A 25,500-nucleotide genomic window follows, 5' to 3' on the forward strand; every position below is an offset into this window, starting at 1 on the left:
CATTTCCCTCCATGCTCTTGTCTTTTTTAAATCTTTGGTAAGTCTTACCTGAGAACATTTCCTAAGCAAACCCACCCCATCATTTTCTAACTGTAAGTATCTAAACACTGATTATATATGTATTTAGCATCCTGGTGTGGCACAGTGGGATAATGCACTGGAGAGCAAGGTCTGTTTCAACCATAGGGTCAGCAGTTAAAATTCACCAGTTGTTCCTCAGAAGCCCTATACAGGGTCGCTATGGGTCAGAACTGACTCGACAAAGATCTTAGGGTTCATCATGCTTGTGATTTTGATGAGAGCAAGGTCATTATAATTAGAACAGAGTGTTGATGTTAAGTTCCATCAATTGAATTCTGACTCATAGTGACCCTGTATAGGGTTTCCAAGGAGCAGCTGGTGGGTTTGAACCACCTACCTGTGGATAGCAGCCCAATGCTTATCCTGTAGCATCACACTAGGACTCCTAGAGTAGAGTAAATGAGAGTGAAGTCAGAGAGAATATAGTCAAACAGCAGCAAGGGTATCAGATCATATATGAAATTACTTTCTGTGTAGTCAGTTCTGACTCATTGTGGTCCCATATGTTGCATGATAAAATTGCATTCCATAAGGTCTTAGATGGCTGTGATATTTTGAAAATAGATTGCCTTTGGGAGCTTCAATTTTTCAGTAAGTATAATACAAAGCCATTTGAGGGTTTTGGGAAAAGAAATGACACTTGACATGGGTTTTAACAGGATTACTCTAGATGCTGAATGGAGAATAGACTGAAGAGAAACAAGGTATAAATACGGAGATCCATAAGGAGATTACTGCAATGATACAAGCAAGAAATGATGGAGTCTAGACTATGATCATAATGAAAGAGGTTGTTTGAAGTGGTTGGGTGGCGGGTTAGAATGACTAAAATTCCCTAAAAAGGGAGTTAGAATGACTGACTAGTTGGAATCTACTGTGACTCTCAGAATTTTGGCATAAACATGAGGTGGCTATTTCAGAATCCATGTGTGTAACCTCTTGAGGTGCATTTTAAATAATCGATGAATTTCTCCTGATCATATGGATATATGGTGCAGAGTAGACAGGGGAGAAAAAAGAATTCTTATTTAGTAGAGGGAACAGCAGATCAAAGGCAAGAAGGCAAAACTTAGAAAAGGCCTTATGTCTTTAATAGCAGGCCAGGGTTACTTGTTGAAGGAGAGAAGTATAATATAACAAAATTATAAATGTGCTCCCAAATAGCTGCATTCTTTCAAGGAATTGCCAATGGGCAGAAAATCTCTTGTATAACAATACAAAACCAAACCCATTGCCATCAAATCGATTCTGACTCATAGCAACACTCCTCATGGTTTCTCAGACTGTAAATCTTCACAGGAGCAGACAACTTTATATTTCTCTGTTGGAGTTGCTGGTGGGTTTGAACTATCCAGCTTGCAGTTAGCAGCCTACTGCTTAACTCAAAGCATCACCAGGGCTTCTTTCCATGATAATAACTAAACCAAATCCACAGGCATTGAGTAGGTTCTGACTCATAGCGACGTTATTTACCAAATAGCCTCATTTTTCTCCTGTTGAGAGACTGGTGAGTTTGAACCACCAGCCTTGCAGTTGGCAGCCCAGTGCCTAACCTGTAGCACCACCAGGCTTCTTTATAATAGAGACACTATAATTTGTGTTATTTCACCTAACGAGAAGTAGTTTTCAGAGTTCCAATACAGTAGTCAAAACATAATGACAAAGGGCCTGGAATTACATAAAAGCCCAGCATTACTCTTCTAAGAAACTAGTAGAAATGAGACTAAAATCATGGAGTACTTTTAAAGCAGATTCCTCTCTATTTTTTCTTTTCTTTTAGTAGTTTACACTGTAACCTTGGAGTTATGTTTTAGTCTCTGTTCTTTTTATATATGCCCAACAAGTCATAAAGGACTCTACTTTCAAGTCAGGCTGACTTGGATGTGAATCCTCATCTTGTGACTTAAAGTAATCATAATCTAGGGAAATTACCTCACCTCTCTGAATCTCCATTTTATCATCTTGAAAAACTGAGATAATAATAGCTATCTTATAAAGTTGTTGTGAAGATTAAATGAAATAATGACCTTCTATGAGCTAAGGTGTGTGAACTGCTAAACATATTAAACTGCCTGACAGACAGTGTTTTTGTTTTCCCAGAAACCATTGTGTGTTTGTGTATGTGCCCTTTACTCCTCTCTGTCTCCATCACCGCAGCAGGATTAATCCAGACCCATTTGTCTTCACACTTGCATTATCACTCTACTCCCCATTCCTCTTCCGACTTCAACTCCCTCCTAGTCAAGTCAACTGTCATGTGAACCAACTCTAAAACACATATGCATATTCCCATTGTCTTTAAACTCCTATAGCAAGTCTCAGCTGCCTTCCTTATTTTTGCTTTTAATCGTTTATGCTTTTACTTAGTTGTTCCAAACTAAATGGCAAACCTTTGTAAAGTAAGATGCTTGTGTTACATTTCTTTTTTTATTCCCTTCACATACTAGGCGTCACCCTTCCTAGCTGTACCAGTGTTCATTTCTGTGAATATTCTCTATATTGCAAATCTGAAGTGTTACTTTTACATCATAAAAGTAATTTCTTAAACTTGCCAAAACACCTCCACTCAAGGTAGCAGCAAACACATTATTCATCTGCAGCAATCCAGATCCAGTGATGATGCGTTCATTGATTCATTCAAAGCATATTTAAAGAGTGCTTGTTATTATTAGTGCCATGAAGTCAGGTCCTACTCATAACAACTGTATATAGGGTTTCTGAGAAGTGGCTGGTAGATTTGAACTGTCAACCTTGTGGTCAGCTGTCCAGTGCTTATCTACAGTGCCCCACCAGGATTTCTAAAGAGTGCCACGTCGTGTTAAAAGGACCCCTGGTGGTTCTGTAGGATAAGCAATGGACTGTTAACTGCAAGGTCAACATTTGAAACTCACCAACACCTCCTCAGAAAAAAGAGGATGCTTTCTGTTCCTGTAAAGATTTACAGCCTCAGAAATGCTACCACAGGGTCACTGTGAGGTGGAATTGACGTGATGGCAGTGGGTCAGTTTTTTGTTCCATTTTGCTTTTGCTGCTGATGATGTTTACTTCATGCTAAACACCATTTAGGTACTGGGGATATAGTCATGTACAAGATATGCAAACTCCCTGCCATCATGTCATTGATATTCTCCAGATTGTACGTCAAACTTCTTTTCAAAGTAGTTTTGCTATTGCTTATTCCTCTCTGTGTCCTAGGAAAGTCAATAGTATTGTTGTTTGATTAAGTGCCGTAAAGTCAATTCTGACTCCTAGTGACCCACTGTAAGGGTTCCAAGGTGCGGCTGGTGAGTTTGAACTGCCAACCTTACAGTTAGAAGTCTAATGCTTAGCCTATAGCACCAGCTCAGGACTCCATAGATGATATCACCAGTGCCTAGTAAAATAGGACTGATTTTGAACTATACTACATTTATTTGTTGTTGTTGTTGTCAGGTGCCATTGAGTCAGAACCGACTCATAGCGACCCCATGCACAGCAGAACGAAACAATGTCCGATCCTGGGCCAACCTCACCACCTCACCATATAAATATACTACATTTATAGAGCTATTTATTATCAATGATTATAATCAAATCAAATTAAAGCAGCCCCCACCAGTTCCTTCAATTTGATAATATGGTTGATTGTTTGACTCAAAATATCAGCATTTTGTGGTAAATAATAAGGTAACTCAAAAGACCAGGTAAGGGAAAACGTAATGCTTCAACCCAAAGGAAATATCTTCCATAGTTTTGAAAAACAATTATGGCAATTGAAACCATTTCCCATGGAGAGGCTGTTGTTGAGTGCTTGGTTAGAGTACTCACACAGGCTACTTCATAAACTGGCTAGTATCACTGGTAGCCTATATGAGAGCCACATGATCAATGAGCAAACTGCTTCTATGATTGATTTACAGCATTAGTAATATGCTTACTGTGAAGTCTAGGTCTTTGAATTCCGGTCAACTGCTAGAGACATCCTATTTGGTACAATATATTTTTACACATTGAATGATTTGCCTTTAGAGGGAGGAATTCAACTTGAAGCACAAGAACATCTATATGAATAAGAGAAGCCTCTGATGTGCCTTCTAGTTTTTCTCCTCTTACACTATTGCACTATTAGGATTCCTTACTATTCTGGTGGTGGTGGTGATGGTAATTGTGTGCCACCTAGTCAGTTCCAACTCACAGTGACTCTCTATAGGGTTTCTGAAGCTATAAATCTTTACAGAAGTAGAAAGCCTCATCTTTCTCCTGTGGAGCAATTGATAGATTTGAACTGCTGACCTTGCAGTTAGCAACCCAGCTCGTGATCTGCTATTTTACTAAGGCTCCTTTACTATTCTGGTTGCAGGCTATACATGCTAGATTCTATTTACTTTAAGAGGAAAAGTAGCTAAAGCAGGCAAACAAACAAAAATTCCTATCTATAGCTTTGGTCTACATAGTAAATTGGTAAAGAAAGTCTTCACAAATACAACTCACCAACAGGGATAGATTACCCAATAAGTAAGGTAAGCATGTACTTAAGGTATCAACAAAATAGGGGCACCAGGTATCCAAAGCAAAGGACACAGAATAAGCAAACACCACAGTAGAAAGGAACTGGCAGAGCACCAGATGAAATCGATACCAGCTCCAATGCATGGGAATGTGCTGGCTGGAAATAAAGTTCACACAGGGTTGTGAGGATGCCCATGTGCAAGCCATGAGGCCCCTACCACTTTAGTATTTTCATTGACATCTGTCCTCTGTAGTTCTCTCCCATGTATTGAAATGCCATATTTCTGTGGATCTCTCCGGAGTTTGCTATTTCTCACTACAAAAGTTGGGGATGGGCCATTGATTCTAACTCTTGTTTGAGTCACCTTGCTATATTTACCACAGTATGCAACTGGATTCAACATGAGCAGTTGGGCAAGGACAGACTTTTATAGCTGCATTTAATAATAAGTTACATCATGTATAGCTGAGACACACACATATATGTACTTGTATCTTATATGTAGAACTCACATATCCCACTCGGCTATGTGAATAAGCAAAGAGGGAGTACCACAAATAATCAGTATTTAGGGTTCTCACATGCCTTAATCAAGTTCCTTACCAGCCTAATGAAGCCAACATAATTGATATTGAAATGTACCCCATTAGTGCAGTAAGCCTGTCTATCTAGCCTGTTAACTGTCTTAGGGTAAATACAGGGTGCCCAGATAAGAAATGTCATAACATTTGTAGAAAACTTGTGGAAACCCCATCAGACAGCCAGGTAAATGTGAGAGGAGCAAGGTAAATGGTCGTGAGGCACCTGATAACTTGCTGCCTTGGTGAGCCATCCCTTGTCAAGGAGCCCTTGAATCTCTCTGGACCTTTTTGCTCTTAAGGGTCAAATTTATATCAACCACATGAGAAAGTTGAGTGTTTTATTATCTCCTGAGTCACACTGTTTCTCCAGTCCTATGCCATTCAGGTTTTTCTGGTTGTTATTCCTGTACTTCATTTTTCTGTAGCTGATCTCCCCTTCATTATAGTGGATTTGTCTGAGAGGCCATGCCTAAACGGCCTGCATTTAGAAGCATGGGAAAATTCTCCAAGCATCTAATTTAGACAATTACACATGTGTACTAGGAGACTGAAAGTCATCTGCTGCCTTACCACAAAAAAGGAATCATCTTTTTCCCTTCTCCCCACTCTCCTTGCATTCAAAACTAGATTTATATAGCATAAATGTAGTCTTTAAGTTTGCCAGAATATACAATTTAAAACAGTACTAGCATAATTAATTCTGTTTAGATACACCAGGACAGTCTATTAATTTGGGGCATTGGAGTGGGATATAATGTACGAAAGCAGAAATTCACTGTTACCAAACAGTATATATTTATTCCTTACAAATAATTGTAGATGGTAATTCAGGTTATTAAATGCCAGTCCCCGAGAACATAAAGTTTACAGAGAAAGTAATGACACTGAAACACAAGCTGGAGACACCCTCTCATGAAACATGGCTTGCTGGTGCCGAAAGGTGAGTGATCACATCCTTTTTCTTTTATTCTGACTTGAGTTGTTAGAGGACAATTTAATGTCCCATATTTTGCTATTAGTATCCTTTCTGAGTCATCTGTCCACAACCTGTGACTACATGTTACCCCTGGATTTTTTTTTTTTTTTTTTGAGGTATACAATAGACTGGACAGCTAGTTTCTTCCATCATTCCTCTCATCACCCCACATTTTAAAAATGAAATAATCTCTTCTCCATACCTCCCGAGGTAAAGCCAAGCCTGTATTAGTTCTTCCTTTAAAATCCTGAAGGCAACAATGTGGAAAAAAATAGATCCACCAGTAACACAGCTGATTGGATACTTATTTCAGGTTGTAAAGATTTGTTGGGTAATAATTTAAGGCTTGGAAGAGGCTGAAACTATGAAAATGCAAAAATACATGTATTCTTTCATTTAATTTATTCAAAAAATTATTAATTAGTACACATCTTTCTCTACCACTTCTCATCTTGCAAAATGGACCATTCCTAAATATGCAAACAGAGCCCTGGTGTGGTGCTGTAGAATAGCACTTGACTACTAACCATAAGGTCAGCAATTCAAATCCACCAGCCAGTTCTTGGAAACCCAAGGTTTGCTTTGTCTCAGAACCAACTGAATGGCATTTAATAACAACAACAACAAATATATAAATAATTACATTCATTTGGAAGGACTTCCTTAAAATTTTATTCATGTAACATCACCCAACTTCAGTTTCCTGACTCCTCATCTCAGGGGCATCTAGCCTCCGACAGCTTTTTGAGGCTCATGTCTTCCACTCTCTCTTTTCACATTGAGCTCTAGTCATAGTGAATTCCTTTCAGTTCCTCCAATGTATCAGATCCATTATAAGGTGTGGCACTGTTGGATCAGCACTGGACTGTGAACCAAAAGGTCAGCTGTTCAAACCCACCAGCTGCTCCTTAGAAACCCTGCACAGGGTCATTATGAGTAAGGACCTTAGCAACAACAACATACCTATGTTTCTCTCTCTTCCTCTTTATTTCACACCAGATATCCATCAAATCTTGAAGTTTTCTGTCATTTTACAAATCTTCCTCTGTCCGCCTTATTGAATTTCTCTTCCTTTTTCTGTTGGTGCTGTTGTTAAGTGCTTTTGAGTCATTTCCAACTTATACAGACCCTGTATGGGGTTTCCAGGGAGCGGCTGATGAGTTTGAACTGTGTCCTTGAGGTTCAAGCCGATTTTGCAGTTGAGTGCTTATCCTACAGCACCACACCAGGACTTTTGCCCACAGTATCCTTCAATATTGCAAGTAGAGGTTTTACTTTTTTCTTCAGTTCTTTCAGCTTGAGAAACTTTGACTTATCCTTTAGTTTTGGGGGGCTTAACATAAGTTTGCCATTTCTGCACACAGTGTCCAGACTCAGGTCTTACTAACATATTCACAGTGCAGTATTTCAGTATAGCATATATCATAACTGTGTTGATGTTAAGTGCCATGGAGTCTGTTTTAACACCTAACAACCCTATATAAGATTTTCAAGGAGCAGCTGGTGGCTTTGACCCACCGACCTTGTGGTCAGCAGTCTAGTACTTATTGTACATCACCACACCAGGTCTCCATCATAACCATAGACTTATTATTATTTAATTTTTTCAATTCCTTCTTATTTTTAACACTTTTTTAAAAGGATATCAGAAATATCACTATCTTTATGATTCTACCATAAGTTAAGTGATAGGTAGCAAAGACTTTGATAGCTAGTTTCAGCATTGAGATGTGATAGGACTTGAGATTGAAGTCCAATAGAGGGAGTGATTGTTACTCAGAGATTATTAATGTAATTGGTCAGGATCACTCAGAAATATAAAAAAACAAACAAACAAAAAAAAAACACGGCAATCATTTTAATATGGAGACTTCTTATAAGGAATGGTTAAGTCAGACTAAAAGATATAAGGAGCACACTGTAATAATACTGAATTCATAACTTGTAGATGGTGCTACTTCACTAGGACAGAATAGAGGGATGGACCAAGTCTCAGAATTTAGAGCTCTGACATCTAATATGTAAGCCACCAGACAAGCATAGCTACTGTGTATTTCACATATGACCACTCCAAATTGAAATGTACTGTCAGTGCAAAATACATACTAAGAATTCATAATGTTAAAATGCTTGGATGTCTTTTGAATCTTGATTTCCCTTGCCTACTATTGTAAAATAGACACTTGAGGGGGAGAGAAAAGAATAGCCAGAAACATCACCATGGAAAGCTTGTAAGTCCATCTTCAGGCTATAACTGATTAGAATACCTAAAATGGAGCTAGAACTTTCCCAGTGAAGGAGGCTTCCTGTGGAGCCTTTGCATTGCTTAAGACCATAGGTGGAATCCTGATCCCCATCCAGAATCTTCTGAGGTGGGAAATTTCCATTTGAAAAGACAAGCAGACCAGCCTGGAGCAGGTAGAAGAACAGAATATACCTCTTGAAAGAAAGACCAACAGGAAAAATAAAAAAAAACAATAATGGCAGTCTGATTGACTACTACAAGTACAAGCAAGTTGTTTACTTGATTACTTCTGAGGGCTCTGAGGATGAATACATTTCATGCCTCTCTCTTAGCTTCTAGTGGCTGTTGGCAATCCTTTACATTCCTTGGCTTACAGATGCACTGCTTAAATCTCTGCCTATCTTCACAATGCTTCCCATTCTTGTTCTCTGTGTGGCTTCTCTTTTTCTGTCTCTTATAAAGAGAGTTATCACTGAATCTAAGCCGTGCCCAAATCCAGGATGATCTCATCTTGAAATTGTTACCTTAATTACACATTCAAAGACCCTGTTCCAAATAAGATTTCATTCTGAGGTTCCAGGCAGACACAAAGTTTGAGGGGAACTATTCAACCTATATAGCGTAGTGGTTACGAATTGGGCTGCGAACTGCAACGTCAGCAGTTAGAAACTACCAGCTGCTCCGCGGGAGAAAGATGAGGCTTTCTATTCCCATAAAAATTTACAGCCTCGGAATCCCTGTTCAGGGTCTCTATGGGTCGGAACCGACTCGACGGCACTCAACAACAACAACAAATTCAACCTATGACTGAGACCATTTAGAAAAAAAATTATTTCCAATCTTCCTGACTATATCAACTATCCAAAATGTTGTTGTTTTTGTTGTTGTTGTTGTTATGTGCCATGGAGTTGATTCCGTACAGGGTTTCTGAGGCTGTAAATCTTTACGGGAGCAGAAAGCCTCATCTTTCTCTCGCGGAACAGCTGGTAGTTTCAAACTGCTTACCTTGCGGTTCGCACCCCGATTCGTAACCACTACACTACCAGAGCTCTTGAGTCAGGTCATCCTAGACCATCCTGACAAAAACAGCCCAGCCATTCTATAGAAACATGAGGAATAATAAATCTTTGAAGCTTTAAGCCACTAAGTTTTGAAGTGTCTTGTTATTCAGCAAAAGCTGACTAATAAGTAGGCTAGGTGAAAAGTAATAATAGTTCAGCCCCTAGTTGGATGTTTACACGGACAAGAAGTGCAGTACATGATGGGGGGGGGAGGGGAGGGGTGGTGGTTATTGCTGTGTTGAGCAGCTGAAATTGCTGGGACATCTTGCTTTTACTTAGCAAATACCTGCTTTCTCCTCATTTAATCTCCTTAGTACTAATCTTCCTTGAGAGAAAACAAATCTACTCCCTCTTTCACTTTAAAATCCTTCAAACATTTAAGGATAATTTGAAAGTGAATTCTCTTATCTTAACAGATATATATCTAAATAATTATAAACCAGAAGAACATACTTGATATGCAATAGCAGTATTTGCCTCAAATACTGTGAGTTTCTTGAAGGCAAAGCACATCATAACATAATTTTTACGTTTTTGAACATGTGCCCAAATCTCTACCACATAGTAAGATTACATTGAAACAGTGAATCCCAACCATTTTATAGACTTCATCCATGCTATTTATGAAGGAGCTTCACAAGTTTGTGGCAAAGGAGAATGAAAAGATAATGGAATCTTTTCTCAAATTCTTGAAGCCCTCTTGTATATGTAGTCTTCCCTTCACCCCCAACTCCCCACCCCCACCCCCCACACACTTTATTTGAAACATATATTACTTTAGAAAGTGATTCTTAGCAGTGGGCCTACTAGAATCTTGAGGCGGAAGGAGGCATGTCTGGTCACAGATCCCAAAGTTCAGCATACTCTTTGATTGCAAATTGAAAATCATTTTACTAAAAGTCTGATGTAACAATGAATGAACAATTAACTCAACATGGGAGTCAACAGACTCCGCAAAGGAACTGATATTTCTGATAGATCTGAAAAGTGAAAGCAAGTATATTTATCAGCTGAAGATTGGAGGAAAAGCATGTCAGATAGCAAAGAGAAGAAGATATGCAAAGACAAGCTATACATGTATCAAAAATAACTGATTTTAAGCAGTAATCTGTTTCCTTTCTTACAACTGAACATGGACTCTTCAAGGAAATCTGTGAAATGTACTTTGTAGGATCTAAAGTACACAAAGATCATTCAAATACAGTGCATGAGAGTTTTTGCCTTTTCTCAAAACTACTCACATTTTCAGAAACCTGCCTAAAACCTGACCAAGTTATTTCTATCTAAATCTCATTCCTCAGAGCAAATTCCATGCAGAAAACAATAGCATGTGATGATTGTTTTATTTGCCTCAATGTAAAATAATTTCAGTAATTCTTAAATCATATTGACTTTATGAACTTAAATCTAATCTTTGCTTTGGATTCATATTAATTAGCCTCCGATGAAAATGCTAATATGAATAAAAATCTAATACCTGGAACCAGATTCTCATACATTAAAATTTTGATATTTCCCTGAAAACATGCATATATACCCTCACACCAATGTTGTTGCTAAGTACCATTGAAACGGTTCTGATTCCTAATGATTTGATAACATTTCCAAGCAGCAGCTGGTTGGTTTTAACTGCTGACCTTGTGATTAACAGGCTAGTGCTTATCCTACAGAGTCATACCAGTACTCCAGTACACATAAGAAGTAAGTCTTTGAACAATATTACTGCCTCAAAGTGCTTCTCAATTTATCTTCCATGAGGCATATTGAACACCATCTCCCTACATTTAATAGGTTTAGTCATGAAGAGCAACATAAGCAGGAGCAAACCCTTATCTGCCCCCAGGGAAAGACCAGCTAATGAGAGGCTATTCTGGTGATATAATGCTTGCTAACATACTATCTTGTAGAAGTGATTGGGGACAGTGCTTTACATAGCATCATATATGGATTGAAATGAACTCTTTGACACATGACTAATTTTAGTTCCTGTACCATCTCAGACCTAAGACCCCAGTGAGATGGATTACCATAGTAGCAACAACAATAGGCTCAAGTATAACAATTGTGAGGGTGGCACGGAACCAGGCAGTGTTTCGTTCTGTGTGGATTGGGTCACTATGAGTCGGAACTGACTGGACAGCACCTGAAAACAACAACTTACTACTTCTGATACTACATGAATATGTTTCATGGGACATCCCTGAAATAGCTATGAAGTTATTAGAATAAATATTTTCCTTTGAGCATTGACATTTGCACCCACCCTGATTTCCTACTGATAATCTCTAGATTTCTTGGGAAATTACTTCTATATCCTGGTCCTACATAAATAGGCAAAGACTATATTAACACTAGCCAGCCACTAGTAAACATCTTTCTTTGTCACACATTGATTCGCATGCAAATAATTTTTAAAAAGGAGTTATTGTTATTAAATGCCGTTAAGTCAGTTCCAATGCATAGCAACTCTTTATAGGGTTTCCAAGCAGCAGGTGGTGAGCTTGAACTGCTGACCTTGCAGTTCAAACCGACATTGCAGTCCAGACAATTAACCTGCAGCACCACACCAGGACTCAAAAGACAAAAATGTAGAGACCTTTTTAATTTGTGTTTATGTAATATAAATATGGAATCCTAGTGTGGTGCTGTAGGATAAACACGAGTCTGTTAACCACAAGTTTGGCAGTTCAAACCTGCCAGCTGCTTTTCAGAAACCCTATATAGGGTCACTGTGAGTTGGAACTGATTCTATTACATTTAACAATAATTCTGCATGCTTCAATGTATGCTACATCAAAATGAAAGTTTTGGCATCTGGTTCTTTTAAATTTTCTTTGAGTTTTGAGAACAAAAAGATGCTTGAGAGGACAAGATCAGGACTATATGATGGCTGTGGTAAGGCTTCCCAATGATATTCTAATAACAGCCTTTGCTACCCTCAAAAGAATGTGAAGGTTTATTTTTACCTGTGTTTTATTTTCTTAAAACTTACCCACAATAAGCTCCATGATCATCATGTGCCCTTTGAGAAAATATATCAAAATTACCCATTTGGAACCCAAAAAATGTTACCATAATTTTCTCTGCTGGTTTTTCCGCCTTGAATTTAATTAGCACAGCAGCAATGCTTGGAAGTCACTGTTTTGATTAGACCATATTTGTTGAAAGCATCCTAACAAGACTGAGACAAGTGCATTGCTAAGAGTACTTGTCTATAACTATCAACCGATCTCAGAGACATGTTTAAATATGGTTTTGTTTTGTTGTGGGTTTTTTTTGTTTTTTGTTTTTTTTTTTCAGAATAAACCCTTGTATATAAGAACTTGGAACCCTAGTAGAAATACTTTTTGATTTGCTATCGTATATTCCTGGTGTGGCATGGTGGGTATATATGTACGTACATACCACAATTCAGAGAGCTGGTGAGGAACTGTAGGATAAGCACTGGACTATAAGATCAGTTTGAACTATAAGGCCATCAGTTCAAACTCACCGGTCACTCTTGGAAACCCTATACAGAGTCACTATGAGTTGAACCAACTTGATGGCACTTAACAAACAACAAATGTGTGTACATATATGTTACATTTTCAGTAATCATATATGTGAAGTATTTTTTATTTGCCTTGCACTGGAATGCTTATCAACAAATAAACAATACTTTTGTCAGATCTAGAATATTTCAATTTAAAGGATGGCTTGTGCTTAACTGTCAATATTCTTTCCTCCTTTCTGACCCATAGCATGTACTTCAGAAGTTGTTGTTGTTAAGTGCTGTCAAGTTGGTTTCCACCCATAGCAACCCTGTATAGGGTTTCTGAGGAGTGGCTAACTGGAATTGTAGATAAATGGATCAATCATGGGTTAAACTAACTGAACTGCATGGACATTAAATCTACAGCCTTACTTCATTGTGCTCTAGCCCGCTTAGAAATCATACACAAAAATTTAAGTAAGTATGTATGTGTGTATATGGTATGTGTTGTTGTTGTTAAGTGCCATCAAGTCAGTTCCAACCCATAGTGACCCTGTATAAGGGTTTCTGAGGAGCAGCTGGTGAGTTTTAACCGCCAACCTTGTACTTCAAATGGCTTTGCAGTCTGGCACATTAGCCCACAGCGCCACACCAAGTCTCTGTGTATGGTATAGCCTTCTTTATTCTTAAAAGGATTTGGAGTTGTTAGAATTATATGTGTGATGCAAAAAAATGTACTATATTCCATGTGCTTAAAAATAGAAAATACTACATACATTTAAACATAAAGGGTATTTTCTGTTTTCTTCATCAGCTGTTAAGAAGAAGGCTAGCTTCATCACTCCAGTTCCCGGAGGCGTGGGACCTATGACTGTGGCAATGCTTCTAAAGAACACCCTTTTGGCAGCTAAAAAAATCATTTACTAGAGCACATGAAGGACTCCTGGTGGGGTGCTGTAGGATAAGCACTAGATTGCTAACCACAAGGTCTGTGGTTCAAATCTACCTGCTGTTCCTCAAAAACCCTATACAGAGTCATTCTGAGTCAGAAGCTACTTGTTGGCGCTTAACAACAGCAGAGCACATGAAAGAACAGAATGAGTTGAAGTCATGCCGTTTATTTATTGGACAAAGTTCAGAAAACTTTATATTTTGCTACAAAACTATTTATTTCTACATTGTATTTATTTTTTCATGAAAGGAACCATTGTGTATCCAGTATATTTCATACTTTATGCATTTCCTGCTAACAGCTTTTGAAGTTTAAGATAAAATGTTCCAATGAAAATTTTGGTAACAGTTGTTTATTTATGAATAATATTTGTCCATAATGTTAATGCAATAAAGTGCTCATGAAAAAGACTATTTTTGACACTCAAATATTACACATAAAATGTTTTCAACAAATGTTTTTTCAGCCAAATTGGCATCTGTATAAAATGCAATTTATGTTTTGCCATAAGTATGTTCAATATTTGATACCTTTTATGTTATGTGTTACTTGATTAAAAAAAAAAATTTAGCTTACTTGATCAAGAAAGAAAAAGACCGACTATTAAAAATAAAATATTGATTTCATACATCACCAAATGCATCTGATGAGACCATCCTAACAGAAATGATGCTTTAAAGGAAGCATGTTCAAAGAAAGATAATAATTATGCTCAATTATGACTGAGAGCTTGCCATTTTAAAAAAGTATCTGAAGCATGTCATTCTTTCTTTATCCAGAAAAATATTGAAACAGTACATTTCATTAAGAAATAATGGGGAATCCAAAAACAAACAAATAAATGAAACATGACAAAACTTTCAAGTTGTTTTTTCCTGCTACTATCAGTCAAATATAGTGTGAGCCAGTCCAGCATTAAAATACAACAGTTGTTTATTTTAAAATTTAGAAATATAGTACTTTCAAGGTACCATGACTAAACCACAGAATACAACTTAAAATCTACTTTGTTACCTACAATTCTTTCCTTTTCTGTTATAGCATTTGATTCCCAAAGCAAATGCACTGTTTCTAAACACAAGTTTTTAATTAAGAAGTACATGTGAATGTCAGTGAAGACTATTTTGAAATTACTGTTGCTACTTGATTAACATTTTGTTTTTGTATCCAAATCGCTATATGAGTATGTGCCAGTAATGGTTCTTACCCAGTGTGCCTATCTTTATCATTGTGTACTCTTGATTATTTATGTGAAAATAGATTAGATGTTTATAACTAATAACATTTTTATCATATAATAAAATAGTTTCTAAAGGAATAGCTGTCTTCTTTTTCTTTAGCTAGCTATTTCCTTGTTCATATACTTGTTACCTATTTCCAACATACTGGAAAAGGTACAAAACAAAAACAATGTCTCAAGTGTGAAAGAGTTTTCTGTAACTCATTCCACAATTAGTTCATACTGGTGTTCTGTTTTGTTTTTTATAACTAAGAGACAAGTTTGAAACCAAATGTCCCAGGTATATGTACATCATTTAAAAAAATGGTCTCTTTAAATTTTATAAAACTCCCCAAATAAAACTACCAAAAATATGAATATGTGGAAGGGTGTCACTTGTAATTTTGGGGTCTCTCCATGATACAGGAAGGATTAAGTTTATAAGTTTTTGTTTGCCCTTTTGATTAGACTAAATTTTAATTTATGAATTCGTCTTCTGAGAGGCTAATGAAAACATCTAAAGGAGATACAGTGGATTCATTGGTACCACCACTTTATTTGTAGTCCATGAAAGGTGGGCATATGATGGCATCATAGAGAGATTGCTGAAGAATTCATGGGGGCAAACAATAATTTGAAGATAAAGAGATGAGACTGAGCCTAGCATATATGTATATAACAGCAATGGTCACATTCAGATTAAAATGAAAAGTGGGTATTGGGGAGTGGTGAAATATTGCTGCATAAATAAATAAAAATACATTACGAAGGGCCTGGATCAATCCCGCAGAATTCAGATTGTGTTTAGTAAGATATCGGCATGGTAGCTAGAGGTTTGATGATGTTGTCTCATTGAGGAGAATAAGGAAGTTGTAAATATACTGATTTGGAAGAAGATATATGTTCAGTTAAGGCATGTTGAGTGTGAGATGATGACATAATGTATAAATAAGAGTTCTGAAGTAATACCATTCTGGGAAGAGCACAAGAATTCATGGTTAGTGATGCAAATTTAGGACTCATCCCTGTATTAACCACTAAATTCTTAACCTATCTGTTGACCATTATACACACCCTTTGTCTTCCTACACTTGTTCAATTGATTACCTAAAACCAGTAAACCAATTGCTGTCAAATAAATTCTGACTCATGCAACCTCATGTGTGTCAGAGTAAAATTGAGTTCCCTTGGATTTTCAATAGCCAATTGTTTGAAAGTAGATATTCAAACTTTTTCTGGGGTGGGCGTCTATGAGTGGACTCAAAACTCCAACCTTTTCAGTTAGCTGCCAAGTATGTTTACTATTTGCACCATGACCATATGCTAAATGCTTTCCTTTATTATTATTATTATTTTTACTTTGCTCCTTATTGACAATCCCCATTTGATAGATAAGAAAATTGACCCTCTGGGCTATTAAATATCATCCTAGTATAAATGGATAAATAAAGTATAAATGGATAAATAAACTAAAGGCATAAATATAATTCAAACCAACTTTTGTTGGAATGCTGTGACTACGAGCCTACAACATTTTCATGACATCACTTTGCCTCATCTCAATGCCTTCCAACCTAGAATTCTTTCCCTTATCACTGCCTGTCTAAATCCTACTCATTATTTAAGATTCCCTTCAAAGGAAACCTGTCCATGAAAAATGTCATTACAGGATAAGCCCCACCCCTGAACTCTCATAGCTCTTTATGCACATGTTTATCGCTCCCTACTCAGCACTGTAGTTATATATGCACTTTCCCTAGCTCCCTTAAATTCCTTAGGGCCAGAATTCGTGCATGATTCATCTCACAAAAATAATTACTCTCAGATCAGTGTCATGGATGTAGTAGACATTCAATAGTTTACAAATGAATGAATGACAATTGAATCCATGAGAATTATAGAATGAATCTAGAGAGAGCTAAGCAGTTTGATTAAAAGCTAAAATATGGTGCCTAAAAGAAATCAGAAGGAAAAAAAAAGGAAAGGAAGGAAGACGAGAGTGAAGGGAAAGAAAATAGAAATAGAAGGGAAGGAACATGAAGGGAAGGATAGGAGGAAGAAACAAAAGAGGGAATATCACTACAAGAGGTCATGGAGAGGATTTGAAGATGTTATCATTGATAAAAATGATGAAGTTGTAAAAGAGTTGATTTTGGAGAAGAGATAATATGTTTGGTTTAAGACATGTTGAGTTTGAGATGATGACATAAATAAGAGTTAAACATGCTTCAGTTAAATATCCTTCTTCAGTCACTGGAGAAGGATATCATATTTGGTAAAGTGGAGGGTCTGAGAAAAAGAGGAAGACCCCCCCAACGAGATGGATTGGCACAGTGGTGATAGCAATGGATTCAAACGTAGCAATGATTGTGAGGTTGGCCCAGTATTGGACTTGTTTCATTCTGTTGTGCATTGGATCACTATGAGTCAGTACTGACTCAATGACACCTGACAACAACAAACATACTTGAGATAAATGTTGGGGAGGAAGAAGCACTTACTTACAGAACTTGAGAGGAAAGGATGAGGTTTATATGGAATTTTAAACACTTGTAGTGTTTAATGAAAGGAGCTCTGGTAACATAGTGGTTACAAATCGGGCTGCGAACCAGAAGGTCAGCAGTTCGAAACTACCAACTGTTCCGCGGGAGAAAGATGAGGCTTTCTGCTCCTGTAAAGATTTACAGCCTCGGAACCCCTGTACAGAGTCGCTATGAGTCGGAACCGACTCCACGGCACATAACAACAACAAAGTGTTTAATGAAAGTCAACTTTGCCTTTAATTTTTCTTTGTTTTCCTCTTGATTTCTAAGTAGATGTGAGTGCAAGTTATTTTATATGCCAAATATTTATTTACAACAATCTAATCACCTCATATGATAATAATTTTAAATTTATATTAATAATTATATATGGGGTCCTGATGAGGTGCTGTAGGGTAAGCACTGGACTACTACTGAAAGGTTGGCACTTCAAAACCACCCCTCCACAGAGTTCCTACAATTTGGAATCCACTCAGTAGCACTTAACATTTATGCATGTTTTCAGGACAATATCTTTGAATATTCTATATCTAGATTGAGTTCTAGGTGATATTGTCATGTATATTAGTTGTCTGTTGTTGGTTCTCTGTTCAAAGAACTCCTTTTAGTATGTTTTGTAAGGTTGATAGGATTTTTGCAGATTCTTTTAATTTCTGTTTATTTGGAAATGTCTTAATTTTGCCATATTTGATGGACAATTTTGCTGGGAATATGATTCTTGATTGGCAATTTTTTTCTTTCAGAGTTTTATATATGTCAGTCCATTGTCTTCTTGCCTGCATGGTTTCTGCTGAGAAATCAGAGCTTAGTCTTATAAGTTCTCTTTTGTAGGTTACTTCTCATTTTTCCTGAGCTGCTCTCAAGATTCTTTCCTATTAGGTTCCAACTCGCTGCAACCCTGTACAGTTTCCAAGGAGCAGCTGGTGAGCTTGAACTGCTGGCTTTACATTGAAACTGACTTTGCAGCCAGCACATTAACCCACAGCACAGCACCAGGACTCCATGATGTTAGGGAAGCTTCATTCCAACAAGTCTTGAACAGTTATTTCCTCTTCTGGGATTTCAATCATGCGTCAGTTATTATTCTTGATTTGTTGTTGTTGTTAAGTGCCGTGGAGTCTTGATAGTATCCTACAAAATCTTAGGCTTTCTTGAGATTCAAAAAAAGTTTTGTTTTGTTTTTTCTGATTGTTCCTTTTGCAGATCACTATTGAGAAATTTGTCTTTAAGCTCAGTAATACGGCTTTACATTGCTTCAATTCTACTTTCTTTTAATGTATTATGTATTTTTGTAGTCTTAATGAAGGAGCTCTAGTAGCATAGTGGTTATGAATCGGGCTGAGATCCTCAAGGTCAGCAGTTCGAAACTACCAGCTGTTCCTTGGAAGAAAGATGAGGCTTTCTGCTCCCATAAAGATTTACAGCCTCAGAAACCCTGTGTGGTAGTCTTAATGGCTGCCTTTGTATGGGTTCCAATTTTTCATTTGTTTTGCCAGTTTGTTCTTGAAGTATTTTCCTGTAAATTTATTAAATTTCCTGTAAATTTAAGTTATTCTTAAGTTTTTTGTTTGTTTCTGTGTTCTAGTTGCTTTCCTCAATCTTTCCCTTAATCCATTGAAAGTACTAAGTTCCATTCCTTTAAATTCCTTACTTAATACTTCTGATATAGTTCTGGTATATATTTTCTGACTACATTTTGGTCACTTGTTTGAGCTGCTCGGTCTTGTTTCTTCTTGTCAACTAAAATTGTTTTCGCAAAGATGTTGTGGTGTCTTTGTATTTATATTTAATTAACAATTGTGTATTAGTGTCTTCTCAGGCACGCAACTCCTGTATCATGTTGGGTGTGACTGAAAGTGAGAATGCAGTTCTCTGTTTGCTGTTTGTATAGAATAGTTTAGGGTGAGTTCACTTCTAGTGCCCAACTCCAGGTAGAGCTGAGGCTGCCCAGGAGGGAATGCCAATGGTCCTAGACCGGCCACATCTCCCATTATTAGGAGGGCAGAGATCAAGGAAGAACCTCATCTCCCTTGCCCCCAACCTCTAGCCACATCCTGTGCCTACAGGCCACTGTGTCAACAGCCATATGCAAAAGTTCAAGATGACTATTTGTTAGTGATGTTCCACTCCAGCTGACAGCTCATCCATTTTTCTTCTCTCATGCTGCTCCTCTTAAGTCATTCTTCTAGTCAGCACACAATCTACCTCTCTCTATCCTTAACTTTGAAACTCAAGGTTCAGGGTTCACCATCTGTATCTGTTTCACCTGGTCTCCCATGTATTTGTTGCAGAGGGTCTGCTCAGTGTCTCTGCCTACTTTGCCACCTGTCCCCAAACTAGGACAGTAAATCTTTATGGGAGCAGACAGCCTCATTTTTCTTCTGTGAAGTGACTGGTGGGTTTCAACCACTGACCTTGCAGTTAGCAGCATAATGCTTAATCCACTGAGTCACCTGGGATCCTTAGTCAACAAGACATACAGATTAAATCTGATTTGTAAAAGGACAAAACTTTGCTTCTCTAGCCAGAGAGTACATGATTCTCTGATCAGCTCAACTCTCCTCACCTTCAAAGACTAAATCTACCTGCTAAGAGCTGACATAGTGTTTGATAAACTAGAAGTAACAATGGGAAGTTCCTTGATGGCAGGAGCTTTATTCGAGCCTCCCACATTAATAATTTACATTTGTTATATGAGTAAATGATCTGGTCTTGCATCCCAAACTCAGGTGTGGCATTTCTGATGACAAATGCTATGTGAGAGAAGAGAGGAATGGTTAATGAAGGTTTCTAATTTTCAAAGCCAAAATTTATTTAATATTTAAAATGTATTTAAAGCATAATTTTTGGAGATAATTAAAAGACTTCTTCTGAGATCAGTATACCAACTCCTACCAGAGGACACAAGCCCAGAGAAGTGGCAAGAGCATCTGATTTGGAATCTGAGCTCTGGGATTCAAGTGCTGACTTTGGAGTGTTTTTCTCTAGCAAGTCATTTAATTCTTTGGAGCCTCCATTCCTCAGTTATCGAAGGGGAATACAAATAAGGTTTGCTATTTATTCATGTATTCACTCAAGAGAGATTCATTGAGCATTTACTTTATATTAGACACTGGATTTATTAAGGCTAAGATTCTTGAGGAAAAAATTGGAATAACATGCATAAATCTCTTTATAAAATCCAAAGTACTATGTAAACACCATTTAATAGTTATTACAAATATGTGTGGCACTGTGGGTCAATGCGCTGGACAGTAAGGTTGGTTTGACCCACAAGGTCAGCAGTTCAAGTTCACCAGCTGCTCCTTGGAAACCAAACCATATGCAGGGTCGCTATGGGTTGAAATGGACTCTATGGCACTTACACACACACACAAATATGAATACTGTACCTCCATTTCTAGGCTTAGAAATAAAGACACTTAATGCCAATCCTATCATCCCTCTTCCAGAGTTGAAAAAGGAATTGTGATGGTTTATTTAGTCCTTATAAAGTAAACGTTTTTATATTGTCACCCACAGTATAACAGCAAATTATTTGATTGCTAATTCAAATATTATTTACCTGGTAAAATTATCCAGAAATTGCCTTACTTCTAAAACACAAACGTAGGCATAGAAAATGTAGGCACATTTAAAGTGAACCAAATACTATACATTATTTTAACTTTAAAATGATGACTCCTGTGGTAAAAGATTACCCAAGTTATAATGACTTCAACAAGCTCATGCTTGTGTGATTTCTAAAGCCAAATTCATATATGAATAGCAAAAGGGATCCCTTCTGGTAAATCTAACCTGCTGGGTGGACATTATGCAAATGATAACCTATCTTGCAGGAAATATTAACAATTGAAATTCTTGATAGAAAGACATGACACTTCAGAAGAACATATTTTTAATGATTTCTAATAATATGTGGCAAACAAAATTTTATGACAAGCTTTAACAGTAGCAAAATTTAAAAGCAATAATTATGTGTTTTGACAATGACCCTTAATGATGGTAACCAGATTAACTACAGAAAATGTGAAGGATGAGCTAAATTTAACATTTGTTTTCATTCGCTGTACCTTGCCTAAGTTTTAATTTTATCTTAAAATATAATTTCCATGTTATTCCTTAAAAAAAAAATAATAATAAGTGATTTGAGCCCTCCTGCCTCTCAGTGAGAGAAATATGAGGCTTTCTGCTCCAGCAAAGATTTAAATCCTCAGAAGTCTTATCCAGGTTTGCTTATGAGTAAGAACTAACGTGAAGACACTTAAAGCAGATATACTTTACTGTTTTTTTCTAGTCTAATTTTTTGAGCACTGATTTAAACATTATTGTTTCCTGAACTTGGTAGCATATGCCATTTCTTTTTAAAAAGATTAAATGGCACAGTGACCTAAATGAAATGTTACGATTTTAACACAATTTTATTTACAGGACATATATTAGTAAAATGAAGTAGCAAAACATAAAATGAAATACCAAACTCATTTTCTTTTACACAATTTCTATTGTTCTCTGCATCTGAATTACAAACTGTTTGCATTTGCAATGGAGTTCATAGTGTGCTGAGAGTTAGTGTAACTGACTCCAGTCTCAGGGATATTCTTGAACACGTTTGCTGCTCTCTGCTTTACAAATAACAAAACTCACCTTAGCTGGAAACCTATCTAGGTCGCTGATATCTTTTGGGCTGGTATAGTTCTGGCCACACGAATGGGGCCTTTCGTGATTCTTTTTGTTGTTTTAAGTACTTTTACATGCATGATTATGCCCACAGGTAACAGGAAACCAGAATTTCAAAAGAAAACTTGATCACATTGCTAGATAACACAGGTATCCTAAACAAGTGCAGTGCAAGAGCGCCTGGAGGCTCTACACTGCTGCTGCTGCTGCTGCTGCTGCTGCCAGAAGTACATATTTTTTTGATTGGTAAGAACTGCCAGATGACGCTTCATGAAATATAAATGCCAGAAAGACTCAGAGAGCACAATGAAACTTTCCACCCATCATTCTAGAAGGATAGGAGAAAGACACTATTAAGCAACTGCAGGAAATGGCTTTCGGAGTCCCAATATCTGTCTACCTTTTGTTCAATGGTAGGTAATTTCCTTTTTATGTTTTGTTAACTTTGTAGCAGTATAAAATGAGAATAGAATTTATTTCCTCTGAATCACAGAAAAGTTGGCTTCTAATAGTTATTCATGACAGAGATCAAAGAAGGGAATCTCTGGATTAATTTAGCTTCTTAAGTAATTTGTGCTTCCCTCCTAATATGTTCCACACCTCTTTGAAATCTCTAAAATGTTTGCTTGGTGCACTTCAAGAGTAGTTAATACATTTAACTACTCCACAATCCTGTTCTTTTGATTGAATTGTATGTAAGTGAGTTCACTTTCTGTTCAAGATTAGTGTGTTTCTATTTTTCATAATACGGTGATTATTATAAAAGTCAATAGAATTGTTATGAATGAAAATAGAAAGTTACCCTAGTCAGAATTTGGATTTTCAATGTAAATGAAATAACAATAGACTAGAAACTGGAAGATATAGAAGAACTCTGGGCCTGTTGCTTGTACATAGAAGGAGGCTTGCATGTTAAAGATACCTTTCTCCCCATTTGCTACAGCAATGGCAGCATTTACTGAAGAGGCAGCCATCACTGTAATGCCACCTGTCACAACCCAGCAAAGTAACTGGACAGTTAACGAAACAGAAGGTATTTTCTTTGCATTCTTATCATCCCAGTGATTTTTTTTTATTTTTAGTTTTTTTGCTTTTTAGAGAATTTTGAATTCTGACAAAAACGATATTAGCAAATTTTAAATATATGTTTTATTATTAGATAGTCAACTGTTTAGGGCAGAATGTTTTCAATGGAAGTGACAGGTAAATGTGTGATCAAAAAGTTGCCTTTTTAAAAGGATGGAAAGTAGAACTGTAAGTGTAACATATTTGTCTTCAGTTACTGTGTTGATGTGAAATATCCCACATTTAAGTTCTGCTTGGTTCCCTGTGACCCATGTATAGCCAGAGGCAGATAAACCCCATTTGAGTTTCTTGATTGGCATCATATTTTGGTCTGTGATTGTCAGTATTTTAGCCAATAAAATTATGGATACAGAATTAAGCATCAATTCACTTTCCATCAATACTGGAAATATATTATAATCTTGTTTTTGTTTGTGTTCATTTGGGTCATGGGAAGCTTTTGTTTTTCCGTATATGCTGCATTTCCTAACCACCTGTAAACCAATGTTTTGTTGTTGATGGTGATGATATATTTTCTTTTCTACTTTATGATCATTATTACAATGACTTTGGCTGCTGTTGAGAGCATCAGCAGTTTTTCAAACCTGTTTGAACTCTTAGAGGTGAACTTGGAAAGCCTGCTACTTTCCAAGACCTGTGTGTTAGGTAGTTAGGATACTTTCATAAGCAAATCATATACTGTCCCCTGATGTAAATCCAGGCAAATAAAAAAGGTCAAGTCAAATATTTTATTTCTGAATGTGAAAGATAGTAATGTGTAAGTAAATGAAGTAAGTTCCTCATTTCACTAAAGTTTTTCATTTTCAAAAGGTTTACTTTAAAATACGTTACTCATCCCCCCCCCCCTCATCCCGCCCCGCAAACAAAATTAGTGTGGGTCTTAATACAGCTTCAACTGTTAAGCCTGAGCTATATGTTTGTGGTTTCTTGGACAGCTATAACAATACTTCTTTTGAAGTCATTTAGGGAAAACCCCTTTTCAATGATCCACTTATGGCAGTGCAGAAGAAGGGGGAAATTCTCACCCTACTTTTCCCCAAGGAGGAAAGAAAATTAAGTTCCTGATCTCATAAATGTACATCTAAAATGCCTTAAATTCTGACTTCTCAAATGTAAAGGGAGATAATGAAAGGATAGTGCAAAATCTTTTGTATTTATTAGCATTCTGAGAACTTTTGGGAAGCTCTAAAAATGATCTGCTAAAACTAGAATCAATACTGCCACCTTTTGGCAAACTTGTATGTCCAAACCTTATTATGTAGCTTCTAAAAAATGAAACAATCATGGATTCACCTCCACCCTCTAATTACTTATGTGTCGTGTTGTTGTTGTTAAGTGTTGTCAAGTCCATTCCAACTCATAGCAACCCTGTATGGGTTTCCAAAGAGCAGCTGGTGGGTTTGAACTGCCAACCTTGTGACTAGCTTTCCAGTACTTTATTCTACAGCACCATGGTCTGTTGCTGTTGTTAAGTGTCGTCAAGTCAATTCCGACCCATAACAACTCTGTATAGGGTTTCCGAGGAGCCTGAACCATGCAGTTCAAATGGCTTTGCAGTCTGGCACATTAACCCACAGTACCAATTAGATGATATTAACTCTATCCCTGTGAATACAGCCTGTTAAGGGGAATACTACTTCAAAGAGAGAGCATTCAATGTGTTAAGAACTGACTATATAATATGGCACACTTAATTTGTTACTGTTGGATTTTCTTTTCCTAGTTGACTATGTAGAAGGACCCATAGCCTTGAAGTTCTCACCTCCTTGCCTAGAAGACCACAATAGTTATTGCATCAATGGTGTTTGTGCATTCCATCATGAGTTGGAAAAAGCTATCTGCAGGTAATTGCAAAGAACTTTCCAGGTTCTAGAGACAAGAGAAGGTGAATTTATGCCTCTTGTGTTTCACATGGTTTAATTCCTCACCTCTCTCTGATCTAGTAAAACAGGCACATGACCTGAATTCCCTTTTATTTGATTATCTAAGAAGTATTTTTTCTAAGATACCAAATCTTCATTTCTCAAAAGTATGGTTCCCAGAGATGGAGGCAGAGATGATGACATGGAGAGATAGAGCAGCTGAGGACCCTGGACTCAGGGAGGGAGAGGG

General features: G+C 37.1%; 2 protein-coding genes across 5 annotated transcripts in view; both read left to right on the forward strand.

The window, feature by feature from the left end:
• The window catches only part of MTHFD2L (methylenetetrahydrofolate dehydrogenase (NADP+ dependent) 2-like), a 331,691-nt gene extending 317,846 nt beyond the window's left edge, over positions 1-13,845 (forward strand). Inside the window, exon 8 of the mRNA XM_006871559.1 lies at positions 13,723-13,845. Coding sequence (XP_006871621.1) covers positions 13,723-13,835 — 113 coding nt within the window. The 3' untranslated portion in view covers positions 13,836-13,845. The remainder of the gene's footprint in view (positions 1-13,722) is intronic.
• Positions 13,846-22,622: 8,777 nt separating this feature from the next.
• Positions 22,623-25,500, forward strand: part of EPGN (epithelial mitogen) — a 9,003-nt gene continuing 6,125 nt past the window's right edge. For 2 of the 4 annotated variants that reach the window (XM_006871561.1, XM_006871562.1), the window contains exons 1-3: positions 22,673-22,715; positions 23,246-23,335; positions 25,112-25,232. In XM_006871561.1, coding sequence (XP_006871623.1) covers positions 22,673-22,715; positions 23,246-23,335; positions 25,112-25,232 — 254 coding nt within the window. Of the gene's footprint in view, positions 22,716-23,245; positions 23,336-25,111; positions 25,233-25,500 lie in introns of all 4 variants that reach the window. The other 2 variants (XM_006871560.1, XM_006871563.1) reach the window with 2 other exon arrangements.

The sequence above is a fragment of the Chrysochloris asiatica genome, unplaced genomic scaffold (genome assembly GCF_000296735.1).
Source record: "Chrysochloris asiatica unplaced genomic scaffold, ChrAsi1.0 scaffold00169, whole genome shotgun sequence".
Lineage (NCBI taxonomy): Eukaryota > Metazoa > Chordata > Mammalia > Afrosoricida > Chrysochloridae > Chrysochloris > Chrysochloris asiatica.